The sequence below is a fragment of the Prionailurus viverrinus genome, chromosome B3, assembly GCF_022837055.1.
Source record: "Prionailurus viverrinus isolate Anna chromosome B3, UM_Priviv_1.0, whole genome shotgun sequence".
Taxonomy (NCBI): Eukaryota; Metazoa; Chordata; class Mammalia; order Carnivora; family Felidae; genus Prionailurus; species Prionailurus viverrinus.
The window spans coordinates 116,518,239-116,542,771 of record NC_062566.1 but is presented as its reverse complement, the minus strand read 5'-3'; the positions used below and the strand labels follow the sequence as shown (position 1 = coordinate 116,542,771).

Sequence of the window (24,533 nt, the reverse complement as noted above, 5' to 3'; positions counted from 1 at the left end):
TTTCCATGCACAAAGCTTGCTGTTTCCAAAGACAGGCATGGCTTAGCATGCCATTTCTTTCTTTAGAACTTTTAGGAGCAATTATGACCTGGGGATATAAGGATGGTAAAGCAAAGGTATGTGCCTATAACAAGCATTTCATTGAAATTAGCAGCAAGATGTGTGGGTTCATGGGATGGATAACCACAGAGTATAGATTGATAACTTGTAGCGATAAGTATAAAAACTTACAAAGTAAGGCAATGCTATGCTGGTTACCTGCCCAGTTCAGGAATACAAGAATAAACAGGATCTTTTCCCACCCAAAGTGAACGGATATTACACAGGACAATACGAATCTGCAGCAAGAGGCAGTGGTAGGTACGAGCCTCACAATCCAGGGTGCCAAGCATTTTTTCCAGGAGGTGTGTGCACTTCTGTAACATAAATGTAATTTGAGAAAGGGGCTGCTGCGCTTTCCTTGTCTCTTTCTAACAAAGTAGTAATTGTTAACAATTGAAGAATCATCACTCCTCTCTTGGCAGTTTGCCAGCTCAGCAAGAGACAATATCAATTTTCAGATCTTATCTTTCTTAGTGGTCCACTTCTTAATCCATTTCAGGAATAGAGTTCCCTGGTTTTCTTTAAGGCAAATGAACCCCCTTAGAGGACCTTGGAAGTGTTCCCCTACATCCCCCCAAACTGAAAGCCAGCTTGTTTCCTCCCCCACTTCCAACCAGGTTGTTCTGCTATGCTTGGGTTTTGTTTCTGAATGTAGAAACAGTTACTAAATGAAAAGAAGAGGCCTCAGGACAGGAAAGCATGAAATTTCAATGGCTGACAGCCAGGCGACTTTGCCATGGAGAGGGATCCACATCCTTCACGTGTGGCTGCAGCTAGATTAAGGCTAGCACCACACACACTGTAAAAACACCACTTATACAACACAGCCTATAATGAAGTGAGTGCTGTGACCAGTTGCTTAGAAGTTAGCGGTATAAACCTAATTGATGGAGATTTTTTCCCCTGGCTCCTCGCGCTGCACAGTAAAGACATTCACTCTGTTGATGTTTGTTCTAAGGGTGTACAAGTTGGGTATGGTATGGTTAAGTCAGTGTGGCTCTGGAGGAGATGAGAACAAGGCTTGGCAGGGGCAAGCTGATTATACTCAGCGTCCCAGAGAGAAGGTCACTGCGTGCCACACGGGGTCACAGAGGAAAACACCAGTGTGGTCAGGAGACAGAAGACAGGAGTGAGGAGAAAGCCGAGGCCATAACCTTACTTGGGATTTCCCTGGGAAAGGCAAGGCAGAGCAGGGTAAACAGCTTAAGGCTGGCTCGTTTTAAGGATTCTGGTGGGCTATGGGCTCCAGCAGTGCTCTCTAGTTGTACCTGGCCCTGGAGCAATCTGGGGCAAGGGAAATGTGGGTGTTCCATGTGAGAGTTAGATAAGGAGGCGGTTGGGGATATAAACTTGGGACTGGTTAGCTTCCATTTGAAAGGCACACTCGTGGGCAAGTTGTTATGATCTCTAGGAATTGGCTAGCCCTGGGAGGGGCAGTTTCTCTCTGGCTCGGTGAGGCCCCAAATGTCAAAGCATCGAGAATACAGAAAACATAGTTAACTGGCTCTGTGATGAAGGGATGCCAAACAGACAATACAGAATCTAAGAAGACGGAAAATAATGTATCTATTTAAATACGACCCTTGCCTGGGGCAGCATAGTGGGGGTCTTAGAAAGTCTGAGTCCCCAGCATGCTTTAGTGCAGCTCCTTCGTTCCTTGATCAGGACAACTGATGTTTTCTGTCTTAGATAACATGCTATGCAAACATACTTCAATCCTCGCATCTAACCTGCCTGCCTCCCGAACCCCATATATGAAGAGGCTCTAGGATCATTACAGCTCGTGATAACATTCGTCTGTGACTGTGGTTTAAGGGACCTCTGGCCTGAGCAGTGATCGTGCCTCTACTGCATTCACAGCAAGGAGAAAACAAGCATCCGGGTGATGGGACACGGACGCTGGGGTTCTGCCTCCTCACTTTGTGAACTACGTATTTCTCCTATTCAGGGAGAGGCAGCCCATGGCCATCTGACACCTACCACCTGCCAGGCTGGTGGGCCTGCCTCCGGAGCCTCCCAGCTGGTCGTGCTGCACCATGGCAGCCTGGTCTTCTGAGGCCCCCTGACCCACTCTGCGTCGAGGCCATGCACGCTTGGCATGAGGTCTTACCGCCTCAGCTAACTACAAAGTACAGCATCACCCTCCCTAGCTTATGTGCCGCTCAGGCTCAGCAGGGCTGTGTTTGCAAGAGATTTAAGTGTTGAGAGATGGGCTCTTTCCCAAGGCTTCTCTGCTGATGATCCTACTTTGCCATGTAATGTTCTGGGTGGACTGTAAGGGATACTAATGAAATAGGTTCAAGGAAAGTGATATTACAACGGCGGCAGGGTCCAAGTCTCACAGTCCTGGAAGCCGATGGGACATTAGTGCTTCTTGGCAGGCCATCGGTTTAGTTTGGAGCTTGATGTCGCATTCATTCTCCTGGCTGCCAGTCTCCTCAAGGAAATATTGACCTTCTCGCTTTAGTTTTCTATATTTCATTAGTTGTTCATCATTGGATATCAGAATTAAAGGCCCATTGGCCAAGTATTACCAATAGAACTCGAGTTGTTTTCAGTTTTTCTGGTACATTTTGGTAGATGACCAAGCCATGGATTTGGTGTTCCCTTCTCTCTTCTCATTCCTTTTTGGAAAGAGTTTAGATGGGCTGGGGAAAGATATTTGAAGCTCTCTGATCCAATGTAAATGAATCCTGTGGTGGGTAAATAATTTTCCTCCCTCCTTTGCTCTCCTGGGGTATTTTGATGAATAATGCTTCTCAAATAAGCTTGTAAGTATTCCCCCAGAGGTAAGAAGGGTATTAAGCTCATAGCAGGTGTGCCATTAATGCTTCAGTGTGTAGGGTAGAGCAAAGAGGAAAGGAATCATCAAAACCTTGTGGTTTCAGAGAATTTTCTGGAAAGTTTTGAAGGCCACAGCTGGGAACAAAATACTGTGGGGCAGCGCTGGTGAAGTGTGGGTACAGCCTCACAAGATCAAGTCAGGCCGTCCCTTCAATGTCAGATTTCTACGGATGGGTGGTAGGCTGGGATTTACGGTTTGTTTTGTGGCCAGTTATAGCACATGCTGATCTTAACTCAGACACACAGCATAATTACTCACTCAACCTCACCCCCCAAAAATTATTTTTTAATTTTCTTCCTTCCTGCCTCCCATTATTTGAAAGTCCAGTTCACAAACTACACAACTCTAGTCTAAAAGCCTTCTTTAAAATAATAAATATCACTGAGAACATTCTCTTTAGAGGCTATTGCGATTTGAACTTCAAATATCATTCTCTCCAATGTATTCTGTTACACTTTACCTGTGATAACTCAATTATAGTTTTAGTTTCTTTCTTTGATTGGCCTCAATGTCCCCATGGTTTTAAACAAAACCCTCCAGAATAGTGAGGAAATTTCTTACTGCCACAGCGCCACCTACTGGCAGGATATTACAGAAGCAAGCTAGGAGTAGCTTAACTTTGACCCACAGTTTGGAGACTCCTTCTGAGCTCTGGTTTTATAAAATGCCAATTTCCTTGTCATTTTGAGAAACTATCGCTTCTCTTGATAGCTATTAAGCCTCTTGCTGTGGCATAAAGTCAGCAAGTTATAATAAAAAAATATGCTCTTATTCTTACTGTTACCTTAAATTGGCCCTGACTTCACCGACTTTGATTTTCTCTGTCCTATAACTGTAGCAAGGGCTCCAGATTGTGTGGGCAAGGGTTTGGATCTGGCGAAAATAACCTGGGGAGCTTCCAAAGGTCCTGAAAAATGTAAAAAAAAAAAAAAAAAAAAAAAAAAAAAAAATCCCTACTTAACACTTCATTTGATCTTGGTGAAAGGACAAAAGGTCAAATCTAAAACTAGGTTTTAGGACAGGACAAAAACCAGACAGAAGACTAGCCAGGGACACCAGGCCCAGAAAACCGCCTAGTATCTAGCATTAGGTGGCGGGCGACAGAAGGAACCAAAGAAGGAAAGAGAAGGCTGAGAAATACATTGAACATAAAGAAAGGAGAAAACACCTATGTGTATTTCAAGAAAACAAAACAAAACAAAACAAAACAAAACTAGACTTTAGAGGATCATTGTTTGCCCAGATGCTGATGCTCCATTTCCGGCCAAACACCAAACCTGTGCCCTTTGCTTTCTAACACCGTAAGAGTACGTAAACCCAAATTCTTATCCCTCTGGCTCTGGGAAGAGAAGAACGTTTTGGGAGTAACAAAGGATGTGTGACACTAGGGCAAGCATCTTAAGAGCTTTATTCATTTTCACTATTAACTTCTTATATTCCAGATCCATCCAGGATCTATAACAACTAGATAACGCTTGGTGAAAAGAATAAGAATCTGATAATAAAAAGAGGTCATTCCGCTGAGAATTGCCCAGCAAATCATTTCGCTTGAAAGTTAAAGTGACTTCTAGATCCTCAGAGTTTAAGGTCCGCTGGGTTTACTTTCTATTAAAGTAAGTTCCTTTGTCTTGTATTACAGGGAGGCAGGGAGGTGGGTGGGCAGAGGCACACTGATGGGCTGCTGCCCCAGCCCCATGCAAACAAGGAGGATAAAGCTAAAATGTATGTTTTATCAAGGCCCCAAATAGCAAATATTTAACAAGGACACTGTTGCTCACTTCTTGTAAATGAAATCCAGTATTGGTGTTCCAAGAATCTTTCCAACAACTCCAGACCAGTAAGAGCTTTTTAAACAAAACAAAACAAAACAAAACAAACAAACTGGGGCGGGGGGGCAGATAGAGGCCGGGCTCCAGGACAGAAGAGGCGTAGGCAGAAGCTAGGGCCAGGGATGAGGGCAGCTGGTATGGCCTCAGACCCTGCAAGAATGGTAGTTTATGCTATGAAGTCCGCATAAGAGAAATGCCAGTTATCTAATCTGGAACTCTCTGCTATTTTAGTTCCCCATCACCACTTCTAAACTCCAGAATGCCATGGTTATAAAGAACGAAGGCCAATGGCTTTGGCTTTGAGCCAAAGGCCCTCGCTCTAGCTTCCTTCTCAAATTTCCAAATTTGCTGACTCTACGTCTTGCCTCCCATAGCAAACTCAGAATATATAGCCTGAGGTAGGGAAGTCAAGGAAAAAGTCACATTCATGGAGCATTCCAGACCTTTTGCTAGCAGCTTTCATGTCCACTACCTCATTTAACATCCACACTTAAAAGACTGTCACTAGGTCACCATCAGTGGGGAAGGATTCTGAGTTGTTTTTCAACAGAGCCCTGGGATGAACCAGGATCTCAGTCAGGCGCCCAAGGAACAAAGTCACACAGCTTTAAGGCCTGGTTGGCTAGACTTGCAGAAGAGTCAAGGGGCCAGGAAACAGACTTTTGCTATATTCGTGGACTCAATAATACCATGTTTAACCAACTGAGTTAACTGGACCAGACAGGGGCTAAATACCTTTCAAAGTCAGCGTAGCGATTCCTATAGAGGCACAAACTTCCTATCTCTGAGAGCCATACAACTGACTTATTACAGGGGCTACTCTCCCTTCTTCTGGGTTTAAAGAAAAATGTCTCTAATAGCTACCTAACCTTTTTATAGGACATCCTTCTGAACCCCTAGAATAACACCTTTAAATCTATGTGTCATACAGAAAAACGCATGATTTGTAGCTGAAACACTCAAGTGCCAGGTAGTTACTTACGAGCTGTATAAACAACTCTAACAGGGTTAGTTACTATTGTACCGCTAAGGCAAAATGTTTATTGGGAAGTGTGGAAAATGCCTGAGACTCGTGTACCAAGTTCATCAGTGTTTCTTTAACTGAGGATCGGGAACACCAGGAAAATCACAGACTAGAAACGAATTCAAGGCACTTTAGAGGTCCAGAGTCAATGGAGATAAAAGCAGTGAACAGCTGGCTACCTAAACAAGGCGAAAAAAAATAATGCACTCATCTTAAGGTAGAAGCAGAGGGAAAAGGGAGATACTAGAATCCGGGGATTCTATTATACAATATATAGTATACAACCTTTATATAACTAATATACAACTTTTCTCTTTGTTCTGCGGTTTTAGGCTGACACTGCGTTCATTACAATGGTTACAAAATCTCTAACACATAACTTCAGCAGTCAATAAATATTAATTCATAAGCGAGATGCTGAGGGGATGACCCACCTGGCCCCTCAAATTTCCAACTTCCCTGGCCAGAGTCTATGCAGAGCGTTCAGTTTTGTACTTAATGCGTTAGTTAGACCTGCAAATAGCAGTAGGCAGGTTTCCTGGATCTCCTATGCTTTGCAAACCTCTCTGGCTGCAGCAGTTTGTGGACAGATATATTCAGCTGTGCATACAGTGCACAGTTCTCCTGGCCACCCACTTCCCAGGCTGCGCCACTTCCAGGGGGAAATGTTCATTCCTTAAAAATAACTACCATATCCTAGTAATTCTTTTTGGGGGGAGGGGAGGGGCGAGTAGATACCCATCAACTATTTCTTGAATTCGGGTTCTAAAATATTAAGCAGAGAACAAAGTCTTTATACTCTTATTACCTGATGTGGGTGTGGTTATAGAGCCTTTCTCTATATATGGCTTCCTTGAACCCCACAGTAAGCCGGAGGTGTGCGTAATTCTCCCTGTGATACAGTCTAACCAGGCTTCTTGGAGATCTGGCATCATGTTAAGGTGTATTATGTCACACGCACACCCCTCATCCCTTGGCTCTAGACTCCCTGACGGCTCCTTATTGCACTCAGGACCAAGTTCCCCACTCAGGGCTTGCAAACCGGCCCTGCTACTTCCGTGACCTCTCTCTTGCTGCTCCCTGCTCGTGCCCTAGTCCCCCGCCACAGTGACACACGAGGGCTCCCAGAACATGGGGCATTTTCACCCCGCCCCCGACTGTGGAGTATTGCTCCCTCTTCCTGGCACTCCTTTAGTCCCGCACCGCGCCCCCCCCCCACCCCCCCCCACCCCCCCCACCCCCGCCAGCAGACGTGTCAACATTCAACCCTCTGCCTAGATGTTTCTTCCTCCAGAAAGCCCTCTCTAATCCCTTAAGAGCCTGGGCCAGGTCGCTCGGGTTCAAATACTGCCCCACCATTTACTAGCTGTGAGATGTTAGATATGTTTCATAATCTGTGCCTTTATTTCTTCAGCTGTAAAACAGGGAACACAGTTCCTATCATATGCCTGTTTTGTGGACAAATGAGTTGTTACATGTGAGGCATTCAGAACTGTGCCGGGCACAGCGGGTGTTCCGCCAACCGTCTATGGTTATTCTCTGCATCCCCAGGACCTGACGCTTACCCACCCTGCAGCCCCGCTCCCTGCTGACTCTCCTCTTTTCCTAAGTCTGTAAGTTCCCTGACAGGAGGGATGGCCTGGTCCACCCTTTATGTCCCTCAGCTGACATCTCATTCTCTCCACAGTAGGTATTCAATAATAAGTATTTGTTGAACTGAATCCAAGTGATTTTCTTTTAGTTTTCTGATTACTTATCAGTATATTCTTACGAGTTAGTACTCACAGAAAACTATGCCTGGACCAATGCTGCCTGACTTAGATGTGGATACCTACATGAGAGGTTTCAAAAAGACCTCAGTAAGCACCTGGCAATGGATCAATAGGCCATTACATTAGCATGACAGGGACTATGATCGAGGACCAGAGCTCCATTGTCCTGAAGAGTTAGGGAGAGACACTACTGGTGGGAATACGATATGAGCAGTGAAACACCGGTCAAATACCAGCCTAAATGCTGCAAATCTGATAGCATTCTCCCAGACCAAGGAATGTCATCTACCCTGAACTAGTTCTGGAAAACCATTCCATCCTAAAGTGCCCATTTGCCAATGCTTCAAAAGCCTGGATGCTTCCTCGTTCTTTGAACTGCAGGTTTCTTCGGAGGCAGAAGACAGAATATGCCCAGCCCAGCACCCTCCCTGTTGTCCCGGCCGCGGAAGAGCTGGTGTGTCCACTAACCTGTGGAGCTGGTGATGGGCACAAAGGCTGCAGAGTTAAGGCTGCTCTGGAGTCCATTCAGCTGCCCTTCTGTGGACCCTCTGAAACACAAGCAGCTTGGTTAGATCAGCAGATAGAAAGGTTAGATCAAATGCAGGCCCTCCAATGGCTTTGCCTCTTGCTCTCGGTGTTCTCTGTCATGTGGCTCATTCCCTTGCTTCTTTCAAGACTTGGTACAAATGTCATCTTAGCAGAAAGGACTCCTGTGACCAACTACCCCGTCTTCTGAAATATTACATATATTGAAGTTTGTTGTACATCTCTCTCCACTGGAAGGTAATTGCAAGAAAGCACAGGCTTGGACTACTGCTGTGTCTCCAGTGCCTGGCACCTAATAAGCGTTCAACAAATATTTCTTCACTGAAGGAATAAATGAAGTTTCCAGTATTGACTTGGATAAATTATAAGTAAAGGCATTAAAAAAAAAAAAAAAAAACACCAAGGTTCATGTAGACCAGCGGTTCTCATCTCTCATCTGAGGTAGAAAGGAGGGACAGACTTTGTCCCCACCCCACCCTTCCACAAGGGACGTTTGGCAATGTTGACACATTGATGTCACAACAGCGAGGTCTACTGGCATCTGGTGGGTAGAGGCCAGGGATGGTGCTAAATATCTCCTAAAGTGCACTGGGAGGTGCCCCCAAAGGATTTTGTAGCCCAAGATGTCAATAGTGCTGAATTTGAGGGGCACCCGAGTGGCTCTGTCAGTTAAGCGTCCGACTGTTGATTTCGGCTCAGGTCTCATGATCTCATGGTTCATGAGTTCAAGCCCCACATCGAGCTCCACGCAGACAGTGTGGAGCCTGCTTGGGATTCTCTCTCTCTTTCTCTCAAAATAAATAAACTTAAAAAAAAAAATAGTGTTGAAGTTGAGGAACTATTATATAGAGGCACCCCCCCTCATGCCAACTTTGACAAGAGACAGGACAGAGTAAATTGGATGCTTTGGGCACAGGTTCCCCAGCCACATGCCTTAGAAATTCTATGACTAGCTTGATGCCCTACAGACCATGCTGGATCTCCTCACTACAGGCTCTTACAGATCTGTAATTCTTTCATTGCATTTACCAAAATTGTAATTACGGGATTGTGTAACTGGTTGCTTAATATCTGTCATCCTTTTAAAAAAGCAAGCTCCGTAAAGGCAGAGATTATATTGGCTCGTTCACTGTTGTAGCCATAGCTGTTAATATTGCACTTTGCACAGATTAGGTATCTAATAAATATTTTAAAAAATAATCTGATCCATTGCCCCACACAAATACAAATTACTTGTTGGACCCATCTACCTTGATTTTAGTTGACGTGTAAAAATTTTACTTTGTAAGACTAAAAGTTTCATACGCTCGGTTCTTTATTTCTTGAGCAGCAATCAATCCAACCGTTAGAACCCTTCTCCTGGCACTATTTGTCCATTTATTCATCCATGCAAAAAGTATTCCATGCTTGGTACTAGTGAGGAGGCAGACATTAGGCAAAGACATAAGGGACAAACTATGTGATAAATGCTAAGGAGAAACAGCACGAAGTGTTTTTAAAAAGAAAATGAAACAAGGGAACCTTATTGAGATGTGACACCGGTGGTCAAGGATGGTCTTTCTGAAACTGTCGTATTTCAGCAAAGTCATGAAGTTAGGAGAAGTAGCTATTGGTCAAGAGTAGGGATCAGGAAAGAGCTTTTCGTGGAGAAGAAATAGAATATACGTATAGTGATCCTGAGGCAGAAAGGGGTTTAGAATGTCCGAGGAGCTTTTAAAGACCAGCAAGATGGAGGGATGGTCAAGCAGTGTTTGTCAAATGTCCTTGACAGGAACCACCTGGGGTCACTTGTTAATCACACAACTCTCCAGGCCCTTCCCTTAGAGATTCTGACTCAGTGGGTCTGGGATAAAGTGTGAGAACCTAGGCTTTTTATAGCTCCCAGGTGTCCAAGTGACTTGTATCAGCAGAGAAGTGAGGAAAACGCTGACTAGTGGGCAAAGGGGAAGGTGATGCGAAGAGCACTTGGAGACTCTGGCAGATGCTTAGGTGCCCAGGGGGTCCCCCCCCCACCCCCTGTCACTGATGGAGAGCACACCCCAGCAGTGATGCAAGGATCACACTCTCTTTGACCCCTTCCCCTCCAGCAAGCTGTGATCGCGGCCCCACCCACTCCTTTCCACTTTCATTGGAGGACAAGGGAATGGTAGAGACAAACAGGAGAGAAAGGAACAGAGGGAATTCTCCCTTGTCCCACAAGCCTCAACCTTGAATAGCTACATCGGGAATGCTTATCCATTTTATTTCAGCCCTTGATAGACCCAAAGAACTACCCAAAGCATCTCTAGCTAATATTGGCTCTTCCAGGTCCAAGCGAAAAAGGAAAAGTTCTAGAACCTAGGATGGGCTCTTTCCTCTACAGAGGTTAAAAACCCTTAGGGCCATTTGCCTGGGTTAGGGGCAGCCGCGTCAAGAAAAGCCACGAAGCTGGTCTCAGTATCGCGCAGAACAGCAAAAGGGAACCAGGCAGGCGAAATACCAGAGTCAGTAGAAGAAACAAAAGCAGCAAACAAGGAGCTACCCGAGGGAGAACAGAGTCCCTGGGTGTTTAGAACTAGTGAGTCTGGATCCTTAAACTCCTTCTCCTCTCTTCTCCTCCCTGAAATTCTTTTCCTCTTTTCCCCCCTTCTCTGGAATTCTTATCCCACCATTCACCTTCATGGGCTGTCTCCTGTTCCTCTCCCTCTGTCCATCCCCTGTCACTCTTCCACCCTGCCTTCTCCATCAACTCCCATCACAGGCCTTGGGAGCCACCGCTGACTCAAACTTTGAACACTTCTAATGAGCCTACTGTTTCTAGCACAGGCGCCCCATTTCCCCCTGCGGTGGAGAAACGTGTCCAACAGCCATTCAAGAGGAAATTCAGAGTGGACTTTTCCATGAAAACACTGGTACACAAAGTGGTTTGGGTCTATGTTATTACTACTTCAGGCACATCGTGGGTAAATACGCTTTTGTCATGCAAGCATCATTTCCCTGGGAAAATACATTCCAGCCTCTGGTCAACCCACTCCTAAGTGAGAACTTTTGAACCACAGCTTACTTAGGGTGCTTGTTGATCTGCTTCTGCGATAATTCTTTGCAGCTTTCCTGGGAGTGCCTGTGTTTTAGGAACTCCTTACATAGTCAGCTGCTTGTCTGAGTCAGTTACTGTCCTTTAACATCAAGTTACCACGACCTACCTCGTAGGGTTGTTGAGGATTAAGGAAGATGGCGACTGTAAGGCACAACTTAGCACGGTATCTAGTATTATATCAATGGCTAAACAAACATTAACTTTTATTGGAATTGGTATTTTTACTTAGAATTGCTAACCATCTTTGCATTCACTATAAGCTTATCCACGTACAGAAATATTAAGTCGGGTGACGCAGTGACTCTGACTGAATATGGAATGTGGGTGCTAACTAGGAGAATGTCCACAACATACTCAGAACCTGGAAGTTAACGGCAACTTGCTATTAAAGTCAAAAGGTAGTTAATTGGCGGCCTATGAGGCAGAAATGTCATGGTCACAACTATTCTTAAACTCCCTTAGGAAGAGAGGTCTCATTTGAGATTGACACACTACCTCTCGATAAATCAAATATACACATTTTTCAGCATCAGAACGAACCACTGTTTCTTCAACTGTGCACCAAATGAAGCAGCTGGCTTGTCATAGAACACATGTCTTTCAGCACGAGAATTACACACGGCACAGAGGATATCCGTCCTACACAAGAGGCTCATGGGAAATGAGACTGACAGGAGGAACGATGCGTCTCCCAGCTCTCCCCAAGAAGAACATCACATGGAGTTGGCCGCCACTGAAACCATACAGTCTCTTTCTCTCTGAAGAGCTGAATGTGCAAAGCTAAATGTGTGTTTGGTGCAGCTCTGTTAGCTGCTGTTTTCCAATCACGGAACATATGGAATATGAAGACCAAAAGATGAACTCAGGAAAGTGCCTTATAAAAGTATCGAGTTTTGCAGTGAGGAATACCGAAAAGATGGGACAAGAGAGATGCCGTTAATTTTACAACATAAAAAAGTTAGAGTTTAAACCAAGGAGAGTGCTAGATGTGACCATGCAGTCCCATAGTGTTCCATAACTGCTCTTCTTGTAAGTGGTATAGGTTCCAGAAGACAGAAGAACAGGAGCTATAGCCCAGGGTTGGGAGTTTGAGGCTTCCTACAACCTCAACTGTGGTGATGGGCTTAGTTCAGACTCTTCTCCACACAACGAACCGTGTTATTATCAAAAGCTGCCAAAGGGCAGGCTTCCCGATTACCAGAGCCACGTCAAAACTGAAACAAGATATGATGTAGCCATGAACAGTAGCATGCTAGTCACAACCAAGAATTCTAATTAGAAGAATTCCATTAATAATGACATGCTTTTTTCAATGAAGGCAGGATCTTTCCTTGGGATGTGTTCATGGCTAGTACCCGAAGAGTTTCCTTATGTATTAAATGTCTACTTTCTAACCCGGGATTCAAGTCACTTGCTCCACTCCTACTTACTCCTTTGATCTCTTGCCTTTTCCTGAAGTCCAAGAAAAGGCCTGACATGGGCATATTTCTACCCTGAGTAAAGAAGAACAGCCTTCCTGGGCCTCTCAAAGACATTGTTCGGGAATGCATTACAAGTAAATAGTATCCCTACAAGCCGAAATAGTGCCTACATTTATTATTGAAAGATGTCTCCTAATACTGGTCTCTACTTGGGAAATAAATGCCGATCAAACAGCTGGCTAGGAATGCCACTGGCGTCAAGAGCACACCATAGAGCCAGCCTATATGACATATCATTGCCAGTCAAGGAGGGTAATAATAAGCAAAATCCCTACTATCCATTTTGCTGGTAAGGCTTCGGACGTGCTTTTTCGTGGATCTTTATTTCCTTTATTTGTGGTTTCCTCTGTTCTTTTTTTCCCATTATTTTGATCAGTGGAAACTTTTCTGAAAGTGATATCCTTTCTTTAAGATCTGTTTTGTTCATTACTTCACAAGATTGACTGTGGTTTGGTGCTATATTGTTTCTCTTCGAGTTCTTTTCAAGGCTTTCCACATCTCTAACACAGAGGTACTAGGTTTCTGTTCCAATGGTTTAAGTGAAAGTTTGTCTTGGATTCATGCCACCACATCGGGGATGACCTTTCTATAGAAGGAAGGAGCCACAAGAGAAAAGTGTTCAAGATTTCACAGGAAGAGGAGAGCTCGAAATGCTGACCTTGCCAGGGCTGTGGCAGACAGGCATGGTGGCATCTGTGAAGGTCCTGAAAAGAAACCCCGCACTTGCTCATTTTTATAAAACTTTGGTGACAACCAAACTTCTTTTAACTCCCAAAGGAGAGAAGAAATCTCAAGGCACAAGTTAGGTTATAGAACTGAATTCCAAAAGGGACATGTACTCTTGAGTCTTCTTAGCAAATGTTTACTCACAGATGAAACATCTCACAATGTTCCTTACAACCTACATGCACGCAGGTGTATGTGTGCTTCCTCCTTTAATCCATCAGTCCAGGGATTATGTATGCATCTCACAAACAGAAGCTAATATACTAATCCTTGGCAAACAACAATTAGAACATTATTAATTTGGGTCTGAAAACAAGACCAACTCAAGAAGCACTTTGTGAAGTCAACTTTTGTGCAGTAGTGGTGCATAAGTCTCCATTTTATAAATATACTACACATTGTCTAACCCACGATCCATTATATTTGTTGTTTTATTCCTTTTCATTCCTAGTATGATCTATGTGGGTCTTTCCTCTTTTTTAAATTTACCATATTAGTCTTTCCAGATGTGACCCCGTCTACCATTTGTTGTCAGTTTCATTCATTCCTTCACCCAGTATTTAATGAGTATCTACCATGTGCCAAACACTGCTCAAGGCACTGTTCTCTCGTGTTCTCCCACGTGCTGGGCTGCTCTAGGTGATTTCTGTGTTTTTATTATTTGATTTTGATTTTGATTAATTTGCTCTTGTTCTTTTTATAGTTTTTCAAGTTAAATGATTAGCTCACTTATTTTCAATCGTTCTTGTCTTTTTAATAAATTCAAAGTTCCAGGTTTACTTTTGAGTGCAGTTTTGGCTATCCCACAAATGTGGTACGTAGCATTCTCCACAGCCATCCACTTCTAAGTGTTTTATGATTTTCATTATGATAACCTAACAGCTGGGTATTATGTACTGAATTTTTTTAAATTTCCAAACACACGAGACTTTTTTAAACATTACCTTTTGGTTTTTCCTAATTAAAATGTTTTTTGCTGTTGAAGAGTGTAAATGGATACAGATTTTTTGAAATGCGTGGAGCCTTCATTTGTGACAGTATGTGTTGAATTTTTGTAAACATATCCTCGAAGAGAATGTATATTCTCCCTACTGGATGCAGGAGTCTATGCAGAGCTATTAATGTTTTTTAGACTATGACCTGTGGCTCGTAAGGGGGTTGCAAAATCAATTTAGGGGACCCAATCGGCATTTTTCAAATAATAGGAAATAATATTTTGTGAAACTTTTATTTCATATACATAATTTAGGCATTTTTACTAGGTTGCATTTATAAAATGTATTTTTTTTAATAATATAAGTGGTGGTCAGAAAACATGAAAAGCCACTTATCAAAGCAAATTGTTATTCTATATTTCAAATAGTCCAAATCCTCAGAAATTTGTATGAGGCACCTATCAGTTATTGATAGAAGCAGATTTAAATAAATCACCCACTATGATTGATAATTTTCCAACATTTCTTTATACTGTTATCAGCATTTGATTTATAGATTTTGAATTTATTATGTTAACTGCGTACCAGTGCTTTTCTTCATCCCAGTGAATGCTTTTTGCTTAATTCTATTTTCTCTGTTGCTATACTCATGCCCCTAATTAGTATTGCATGGTTTACCTTCTTCTAATCCTTCACACTGTGAACTTTTACTGTAGGTATCTCTCTTTTAAGCAGGCTACAACCAAACATGTTAAAAAGTACAATTTCTGGGTGTCTGGGTGTCTCAGTTGGTTAAGTGTCCAACTCGATCTCAGCTCAGGTCTTGACCTCATGGTCGTGAGTTCAAGTTCTACTTTGGGCTCCACAGTGGATGTGAAGCCTATTTAAAAAAATGCAATTTCATAATCTATCTTTTAATAGAAGAGTATAATCCTGTTAACATTTAGTGTGATTACTCATATAATTGGATATATTTCTACTATCTTAGTTTTTATTTTCCACTTACCATCCTTTTCCTTTGCCTTTTTTTTCTTTTCCTGCCTTCCACTGGACTCAAAAGTTTCTACATTCTCTTCTCTTTCCTTCTGTGGATTTGAAAGCTACAGAGTATATATCAATTATTTAGCTATTTTTTTCTAAGCGTAAAATTTAGTTTATTTTTTCTACTTTTTTCCCTTAACATTTCTGTCTTGCCCTTAGAACTTGACACAGACCCGCTATATTTTTGCCATTCACTGAATCCTCTTGGCCTTCAGTCTTGTCTTTGTTGTCCCAAACATGTTTTATATTTTTAAAAGACCAACAATTATGTTTACAGTCATTAGCATTTATTATCACTTAATAAAAGTCTGGCCCCTCACTGCTTCATGTTATCCAACACTTCTGTGTTCACTTTTATCTTATCCAGTCTTTGCTAGTTCTTCCAGTGAAGGTCATGTGGTATACTCTTAGACTTTGAATATCTCAAAATTATTTTTATTTTGGCTTTTCTCTTGAATGACAGTTTAGCTGTGTATAAAATTCTAGACTGAAAATTTCTTCACCACAACATTCTGAAGCTGTTAGCTCTTGTTTTCTGCCACCTACTATTTCTAAAAGAAGAATGTGGGATTTTGTGTTCCTTTGTGAATTTTCTCTCAAGTAGCATGTAACTCTTCCCTTTATGCTCAGTGTTCTGCAGTTTCACTATGATATGTCTATGTGCATTTATTTTGGTACATGGGATGAATATTTTAGCCGAGGACTCATTTATTTCTTCAATTCCAGAGAAGTCTCAGTTATTATTTCTTAAAGTGTAACTTGTCCACCTCTTCCTCAAGGTTTCCCTTCCGATACTCTGATCAGAATCACATGTTACAAGATAATCCTACCAGATACCAGACCTAACATGTCTGGCTGTTCAAAAATGTTAATTTCATTTCTAAGGAATTCATGTTCCAGTTGTCCGCTTTGTTGGCAATCCTTCTTAGATTCAGATTTATTCATGTGTTTTGCAACTTTAGTTTGTAGGCTCATTCCGAATAGGAATCATTTCCTCCCTTGTCTCTGTATTTGCCTACCCCTCCCTGGCAGAAGGTTTTATAACTGCTTCCACCTAGGGCCCATCACCCTAATCCAGAACCAGACTTTCCAGTGGTATTTCAGTGCTCTTGCCTCAGTCATATTTAGAAATCCAGGTGAGTTCTGAAACATGAGCAGGTGCAAGGGTGTGTCATTATCCTCCTGACTTTGTAGGCCCACAGCCTCATATAAAGATGTGGCCTCAGGCAATGGGTCCATGTCAGTTTCATCAGTCTCCCATTAGGAGAGCCCACTGCATTCCAATAGTACCTTGGTGCTACTGACATTTTGGGCTGGATAATTCTTTGTTGTGGGGAACTATCAGGTGCTTTTCAGGACGTTTACCAGCATCCCTACACTCGATTCATTAGATGCCAATTGAAACCCCTTGCCCCTGCCCAGCTACGGTAATCAAAAATTACTCCAGGCATTGCCAGATGTCTTCTGGGGCCACATCGTCCCCAGCTGAAAAATTACTGGCTTCTTCGTCTTTCCTCTTGGGTAGGGAGGGTACTTTTAGGCCCCAACATGCCACAGGGGCTGAACTCTGGGCTGTCACTGCCTGCTCCCAAAGCAGAATTCAGAAAGTTTGGTGTTTCAGCCTCATTCACTGATCCTCAGTTATTTCTGCACATTTGGGAGCCAAGGAGAGGCTTCCCTCGTTCTGAAGGTCAGCTAGGTCCTTTTGGTGGTTTTTATCACTGCAGTGTATTTGAAGCAGAAGGAGAGTATTGAGTGTGAACTTATGGAGACAACTTTACTGGGAGTCAGTGTGTCCAAATCTAATCTTTTGTTTTATTTGAAGCTAAGCCCTTGCCTTCAATAGTCATTAGCATTATTAGCATTCAGGATCTCAGAATGTATTTGAATTTCCATAGCCTTGCCAGATAGAGCCAAATCATACTTACGAGTATCAGCTTACTAACAACAAGAATGCAATTTCTTTTAATAGGGCACAGTGGTGGCAGCAGAAATTATAACTGCACCAGCGCACACACACTGGACACTTGATATATGTCGGGAAAATACCTGATCTCATTTAATCCTAAGAACAATTCCTCAACGTAGGTAATATTGTACAGATAATGAAACAGAGACTTAGAGATAGCTCCAAATAACAGTCAATTAAATGAAGGCGGATGGATTAGATGGATTCAAATCTAATATGAAATCCTGGGCTGTTAGCAATTGGGCTTTACTGCTCTACTCTACTCTATGCAGTATAAATAAGTAATGATGGGATAATTGCTATTTGGTCATCCCTGACACATACACCTTGATATGCAAACCATGTCACCACCACCACCCCAACCACCGTCTCTAGCACATCTCTGTCTTTACCACTGTCTCCTCTACCACCATCTCCTGTGACCTTGTCATGAATATAAGCTAGATCAGGGGCCAGGGAATACATTTCTCTCTCCGCTCTTAAAGATAAACTTCATGAAAACCGGGCTTGTGTCTGTTCTGTCCACTGGTGTTATTACCAATACTTAGAGCAATGCCCGGCATAATGGACATTCAGTACATATGTGATAAAAGGGTAAAGACAAGATATCTGTCCCTAGAGGCTTATGAGAAGAACACATATAAAAAGGAAAATTAGACAAGGAAGTAGATGGTAGAGTTAGCTGAAGCTCTTGGCAAAGCTGCATCAAGGTGATAAATTAAAACCTCATCTCGAATAAAACACAGGACTTAGATTCAAGAGGGCAAAGGGCATGAGGAAGAGGGGATAACATGAGCATGTAGGAACACTATATGGAAGCACGTGTGTGGAGCACACTGTAAGACTGTATAGAAAAGGCTGCAGACAGGATAGAGAACATTTTGCAGAAGGCTGTCCTGTCAGACTAAGGACTCTCAACTTTACATGTAGCCACCTGGAAGCCTCCAAAGATTTTGGAAAAAAGGTTCAAAGAACTATTTTAGAGATGATATCTTAAAATTGTTTCCTAGGCCTACTCATGTACCCCATTTCTTTAAGAACCAATTTGGATAGTTTAAGATTGCTACCCTGTTCTACTTGGGTGTTCTTTTTAGTCAAGAACCAATCTCGATAGTTCATATTTTTGAAAATATTACCTTTCATTCAGTTTTAAAATTTAGTAGCACATAATTATGCAGGGTTCTCATAATTTTCAGTCTCCCCTATATCTACTTTTAAAACATTTTTCTTATTTTTGATTCTCTTCTTTGTCTGGCAGAGCTATGTTTATTTTATCCCAAACTAAATAAGGGGTTATTTTACCCCAAACTAAATAAGGTTTTGAATATAACTTTTTTGCTGCTTTTGACTTTATATTGGTTTTCTTCTTGATTTCCTTTGATTTTTTTTTATTAGCTTTGTTTTATTGACCCTAAAAGATGGAAGCTTAGTTCAGGTATGACAAATATGTGGTGTGCACATTAACTACTCATCCTCCCTACCTGCGGCAGACATTACTAATCTATCAGAGCACTCTTTCTTGCCAGGCTCAGAGAAGTGCTCATAACTCTTGTCAACAAAACACTCTCGGTAATCAGCCAAAGCTAGTATATCAGTTGAAGCCAATCTGCCATTTGTGTCTTCGTTAATTTCTTTTCAATCTTCCTACATTATAACAATGAAAATAACTAAGATTACGAATTTACCTTTGAGTACATCTTTGGTTACATTTCAACTTTAAGTTTTGATATATATGCTTCTTTTCATTATTTTAAAAAATATTTCAGCTTTAGGGATGCCTAGGTGGCTCAGTCAGTTAAGCATCCAACTCTTGATCTCGGCTCAGGTCATGACATCAAGGTTTGTGGGTTTGAGCACCATACCAGGCTCTGAGCTGAGCATGGAGCCTGCTTGGGATTCTCTCATTCTCTCTCTCTCACAATAAATAAACATTAAAAAATAAAAAATAAAAACTCCAAAATTATTTGGGCATTTTGTATAGACTTTTATTCTAATATCTCATTTTATTGCAAAGTAGTCTGAGAATGAGGTCTGTATGCTTCTATTCTTTGAGGATTCAGTTGAAATGTTCCAGTTTTTTAAATATATTGTTTAATGTTTACTTATTTTTGAAAGGGAGAGACAGAGTGCGAGCCGGGAAAGGGCAGATGGGGGCAAGGGGTGACAGAATCCGAAGCAGGCTCCAGGCTCTGAGCTGTCAGCACAGAGCCCGATGTGGGGCTCGAATTTAGGAACTGCAAGATCATGAGGTGAGCAGAAGCCACACACCCAACCAACTGAGCCACCTAGGTACCCCTGTTCTAGTTTTGAAGAATATTCCATGGGAGCTCTGCAGGGCACAAAACTGTGTACCTATTAATTTAATCTCACAATTATGTTGTTCAAAATCCTCATGCCCTTATGTTGGGTCTATTTGCCTATAATAATGACTATTACTTCTCTTTCTGGAATTTGTTATTTTAGGTGGAATCTACCTTTTATCTCAATATTTTTACCTTTGTACACTTTTCCTCAGAATTTTGAAAGAATTTTTGAAATCTGTCCTCTATTTTACTAATTAAGTTTTCTACAGTGCCCAATTCACTGTGGTTAACCCAATTTTTCACTTAGGTATTTCTCATATCCTCCCTGACCACAGACTGCTTGCTCTCTACATGAGATAGCTTTTTGAAGCTCTACACATCAATGCACTCTATGCTTAACTTTTGTCAAGAATACACATTAGGGATTTTCTAAAATGTTGTTTTCTTGCTTGCTTTAATGGATTTCAGGGGTTGACAGCTCCCCTAAATCTTCTCCATGGAGCTTTCTTTTAAGCTATAGGCCCCAAGATTTTTAAATATTTGCTCACCCTCCGAGAGGAAAGTCTAACTTTGCCATTAAAGGCTCATGATCATGGAAGAACTGATACGGATTCTACAAAATCCATAAGATCCTACCCAAATCTTTTAAAAAGGGATTTTCCTATGCAGATAATAAAGAAAATTGAGAGGAGGGAAATATCCAGCAGTTAGAGTCCCATTTTAACAACCATTTTAATATCCCAGTGGCAGGGATGAGAAGTAAGATTCTAATTTAAATTACCCAAGTATGAATCACCAAGGGAAGGCCCATCATTCCATGACTCTCATGTACTTCTCCTCCCCACTGGACCACACACACACCAGTGGCAACTTCTGGTTAGGTGTGGTTACAAGGACCCAGTTCTTTGACTGATGTCATCATCCATGCCAAAAGCAAACCCTAAGATCTCCTAATGCCACTATTGAGGTCCACATGCTGAGGGCTTATGGAGGAAAGAGTCTAAGTGGCAGGCTCCTTGACTAGCCCTCCCTTCTCCCACTTCCAGGCCCTGCCCCTTAGAGTGAAGGGTGTTATGAGTGGGTTCCAAGCCTCTCACCCATTTCCTAGACTTCACTCTCATAAGGAAGAGAGTATATAAAAGCCTCTAGTAGTGTTCTTCAATTCAATCCTTTTCATGCTACATTTAGCACAAATTCTCTCCACACTTTAGTATGAGAGTGGTAATAATTCTTCCTCCTTTTGAGTATTTCAGTGGTCACTTAAGTGGTAAAATTGGTGTGGAAAGGGAGGGGAGTGAGCTCCTAAGTGCTTACTTTGCATTCTCCCAAAGGCAATTTTTTAGGACGATTAACCTGTCATTTGCTGTACAGAATGGATGTGAATGGGTTGGTGGGGGGCTTTCAAATCGGTGGTCTACTGGGAAGAGTCTGTGGTTGGCGCACAGTAGGTGACACAGATTCGGCTTTAGCTCTGCCACTGACTAGCTGTGTGCCTTGCTACACTCATAGCCTTGCACTATGCCTGCAATCTTATATCTTTCAGCACTAAAAGCCTATCATTATATATTTTGGAAATGCATAATTTAGAAAATCCTGTATTTAAGGATGGGAACGCCACAGATTCAATCATATTTCTTGAAACTATGCATAAGTAAAAAGGCTAAAAGGCTGATAGAAGACACGACATCTTGTATCCTCACATCAAGAACCTATTTTTGGACCATTATAACTGCTCATCACTTTGCCTCATGTTAATGACTCATATGTTAAAAAGATACAGCAAATAATCCAGTGAAGAAATGGGCAAAAGACATGAATAGACACTTTTCTAAAGAAGACATCCAGATGGCTAACAGATACATGAAAACATGCTCAACATCACCCATCATCAGGGAAATACAAATCAAAACCACAATGATATACCATCTCACACCTGTCAGAATGGCTAAAATTAACAACTCAGGCAACAACAGATGTTGGCGAGGATGCGGACAAAGAGGAACCCTTTTGCACTGCTGGTGGGAATGCAAACTGGAGCAGCCAGTCTAGAAAACAGTATGGAGGTTCCCCCCAAAATTGAAGATAGAACTACCCTATTACCCAGCAATTGCACTGCTAGGTATTTATCCAAAGGATGTAGGTGTGGTGTTTTGAAGGGGCACATGCATCCCAATATTTACACCAATGCTATCAATGATAGCCAAAGTATGGAAAGAGTCCAATGTCCATTGACAGACGAATGGATAAAGAATATGTGTATATATATATATATATACACATATTCTTTATCCATTGTATATATACATACATACATACTTTATCCATATGTATATATACATACATACATACATACATACAATGGAATATTGCTCGGCAATCAAAAAGAATGAAATCTTGCCATTTGCAACAACATGGATGGAACTAGAGTGTATTACACTAAGTGAAGTAAGTTAGTCAGAGAAAGACAAATATCATAAGACTTCACTCATATGTGGAATTTAAGATACAAAACAGATGAGCATAAAGGAAGGGAAGCAAAAATCATATAAAAAATAGGGAGGGAGAAAAACATAAGAGACTCTTAAGTACAGAGGACAAACTGAGGGTCGCTGGAGGAGTTGTGGGTGGGGGGACGGGCTAAATGGGCAAGGGGCATTAGGAAGGACACTTACTGGGATGAGCACTAGGTGTTATATGTAGGGGATGAATCGCTGGATTTTACTCCTGAAATCATTATTGCACTATATGTTAACTAACTTGGAAGTAAATTACAAAAAACAAAAACAGAACCAAAAAAACCCAATGACTACAATAAATATTTAAAGTAAATATTCAATAATAAAAAAAAAGATATAGCATATTTTTTAAACCTGACCCTTATTTTTATATGTGTCTGACGTTAATCTCTGAGCATCTTTCATCGTATTGCTAATATCACACATGCTCAGATCACACGAACTGGTACTGGTCTGTCCACACTGCTGGGCTCCTGGCCTCTCTCCTCCCTTCCTAATGCCCAGTAGCCATTAACAAACACCACTGTCCTGGGTGCTGACACAGAACAAGCAGTTACCTTCAATTGCCACTGAGGTCACCCTGCTGTAGAATATCCTAAAACCTAGGCAAGGAAAGGTAATCTCAGCTACTGAAAGAAAAGCACTTTAGTTAAGCCTGGTGTTTCTTTCGTAGTTTTTTTCTTCAGAGAAGCCCCAGGTACAACAGCTTTGACTCTGCCCTTCCGAAGTTATCTCTAGTCTGTGAGTTTTGCCCATGACCCTGGCAAATTTTAATCTCCTTAGGTTTCTTTCTCCATGTTCCTGGAGAGTATGAGTCTGGCTCTGAGGAAAAGGTCATTTACAAGGAAGACACAGTTCATATGCACGTAGTTGTTCCTAGGCTGTCATTCCTCTTAGTTCAGCTGACTGTTTGGAAGAAATACCACAAATAGTTTTAAAAGGAGGATCTGAAGTGGGTACTAAATTATGAAGTGTTGCAAACACTAGAGAGGAAAATCAAGAAAGGCTATTGGCACTATGGAAAGGGTAAAAAAAAAAAAAATCTAAATCTTCCTCTCCACAGAATTGACAAATGAGATTTAGCTAAAGGAAATATAAATATATGAATTTGAGGACTATAACAAAGAACTTGTGGGCCAAGAGGGGATGAGGAAATGGCTGTAAAGCAACAAGATTAAAAAAGAAATGTGCTCATAAAAAGCTTTCAATGGAATAGACAGAAAACCAGTTATTTTGGTTAATTATTCAGTGGGGACAGTGGTTTTGTTTTACAGATGGGAAACTGAAACCTTTAGAGGGAAAGTGACTTGAATATTATCATAAAGAAATAGGACCCCACTGTTCTGATTCTCAACTCCCTTTGCACCAACTCCAAACGACATTCCATCTTTTATGTTCTATTGTTCTCTAAACTCAACCCTCTAGGATGTGGAAACTTTGATGCTCTTGGAAATTGCTTCTATATTTGTCCAATGCCAACTTCTGTGCTAGGAGAAGTTTGAAGTTCAACCCCAAAACACAGGGCTTGGCGCAGTCAAAAGCTCATTACAACTTCTCATTAGTTGTGTCTCTTGGGGCAACTATGGCATTCCCGAGTGTGACTCAGTATCACCACTCATAACTGATGGTTCCTGATTAATCTGAACGGAGCCAGAATAAAGGCCAAAATGAGCTCCTAGCAAATGAAGCAACATATCTTGCAAGACGAAAGTAAAAAGTTATATGAAAATTTCCTGAAATGACATCCCAGTATTAACCTAAATGGTAACAGTATAACACCTAACACTTATTTAGCATACATTATATACCAGGCATGATATTTGTGCTTGACATTAATTCATTTGTTCCTCTTGATAACCCCATGAGGCAAGTACTATTATTACTCCCATTTTAAATAGGAAACAAAGTCACATAGACGTTAAGTAACTTGCTAGGCTGGCTAGGAACATGAATTACTTTAGAACATAAGAATATATCGACTGATACTCAAGGATCTGTGAAAGGTTTCTCCAGATTAAAAATAACTTCATCAAGGGGCACCTGGGTGGCTCAGTCGGTTAAGCATCCGACTTTGGCTCAGGTCATGATCTCAGAGTTCATGGGTTGAGCCTCACGTCGGGCTCTGTGCTGACATCTCAGAGCCTGGAGCCTGCTTTGGATTCTGTGCCCCCTTCTCTCTCTCTCTGCTCCTCTACTGCTCGCGCTAGGTATCTCTCTGACTCTCAAAAATGAATAAATGTTAAAAAATAGTAATAATAACTTCATCAATCCAAATAAAGTATGGAGTTTAGTTCTTAATAACGTATCAATGACAGTTTCTCAGGATGGTACCTTCTTCAAATGCACCATGGCGATAAATGATGTTAAC

The 24,533-nt window shown here is 41.7% G+C and overlaps 1 protein-coding gene across 13 annotated transcripts in view; it reads right to left on the bottom strand.

Moving 5' to 3' along the window:
- The window catches only part of TTLL5 (tubulin tyrosine ligase like 5), a 286,873-nt gene that overhangs the window by 43,145 nt on the left and 219,195 nt on the right, over window positions 1-24,533 (bottom strand). For 9 of the 13 annotated variants that reach the window (XM_047863906.1, XM_047863908.1, XM_047863911.1 and 6 more), the window contains 2 exons: window positions 8,041-8,120; window positions 3,733-3,854 (listed from right to left, as the gene is read on the bottom strand). The exons of 2 other annotated variants lie outside the window; for them this stretch is intronic. In XM_047863906.1, the coding sequence (XP_047719862.1) occupies window positions 3,733-3,854; window positions 8,041-8,120 (202 nt within the window). Of the gene's footprint in view, window positions 1-3,732; window positions 3,855-8,040; window positions 8,121-24,533 lie in introns of those variants that run through there. 2 more of the 13 variants (XR_007153248.1, XM_047863915.1) reach the window with 1 other exon arrangement.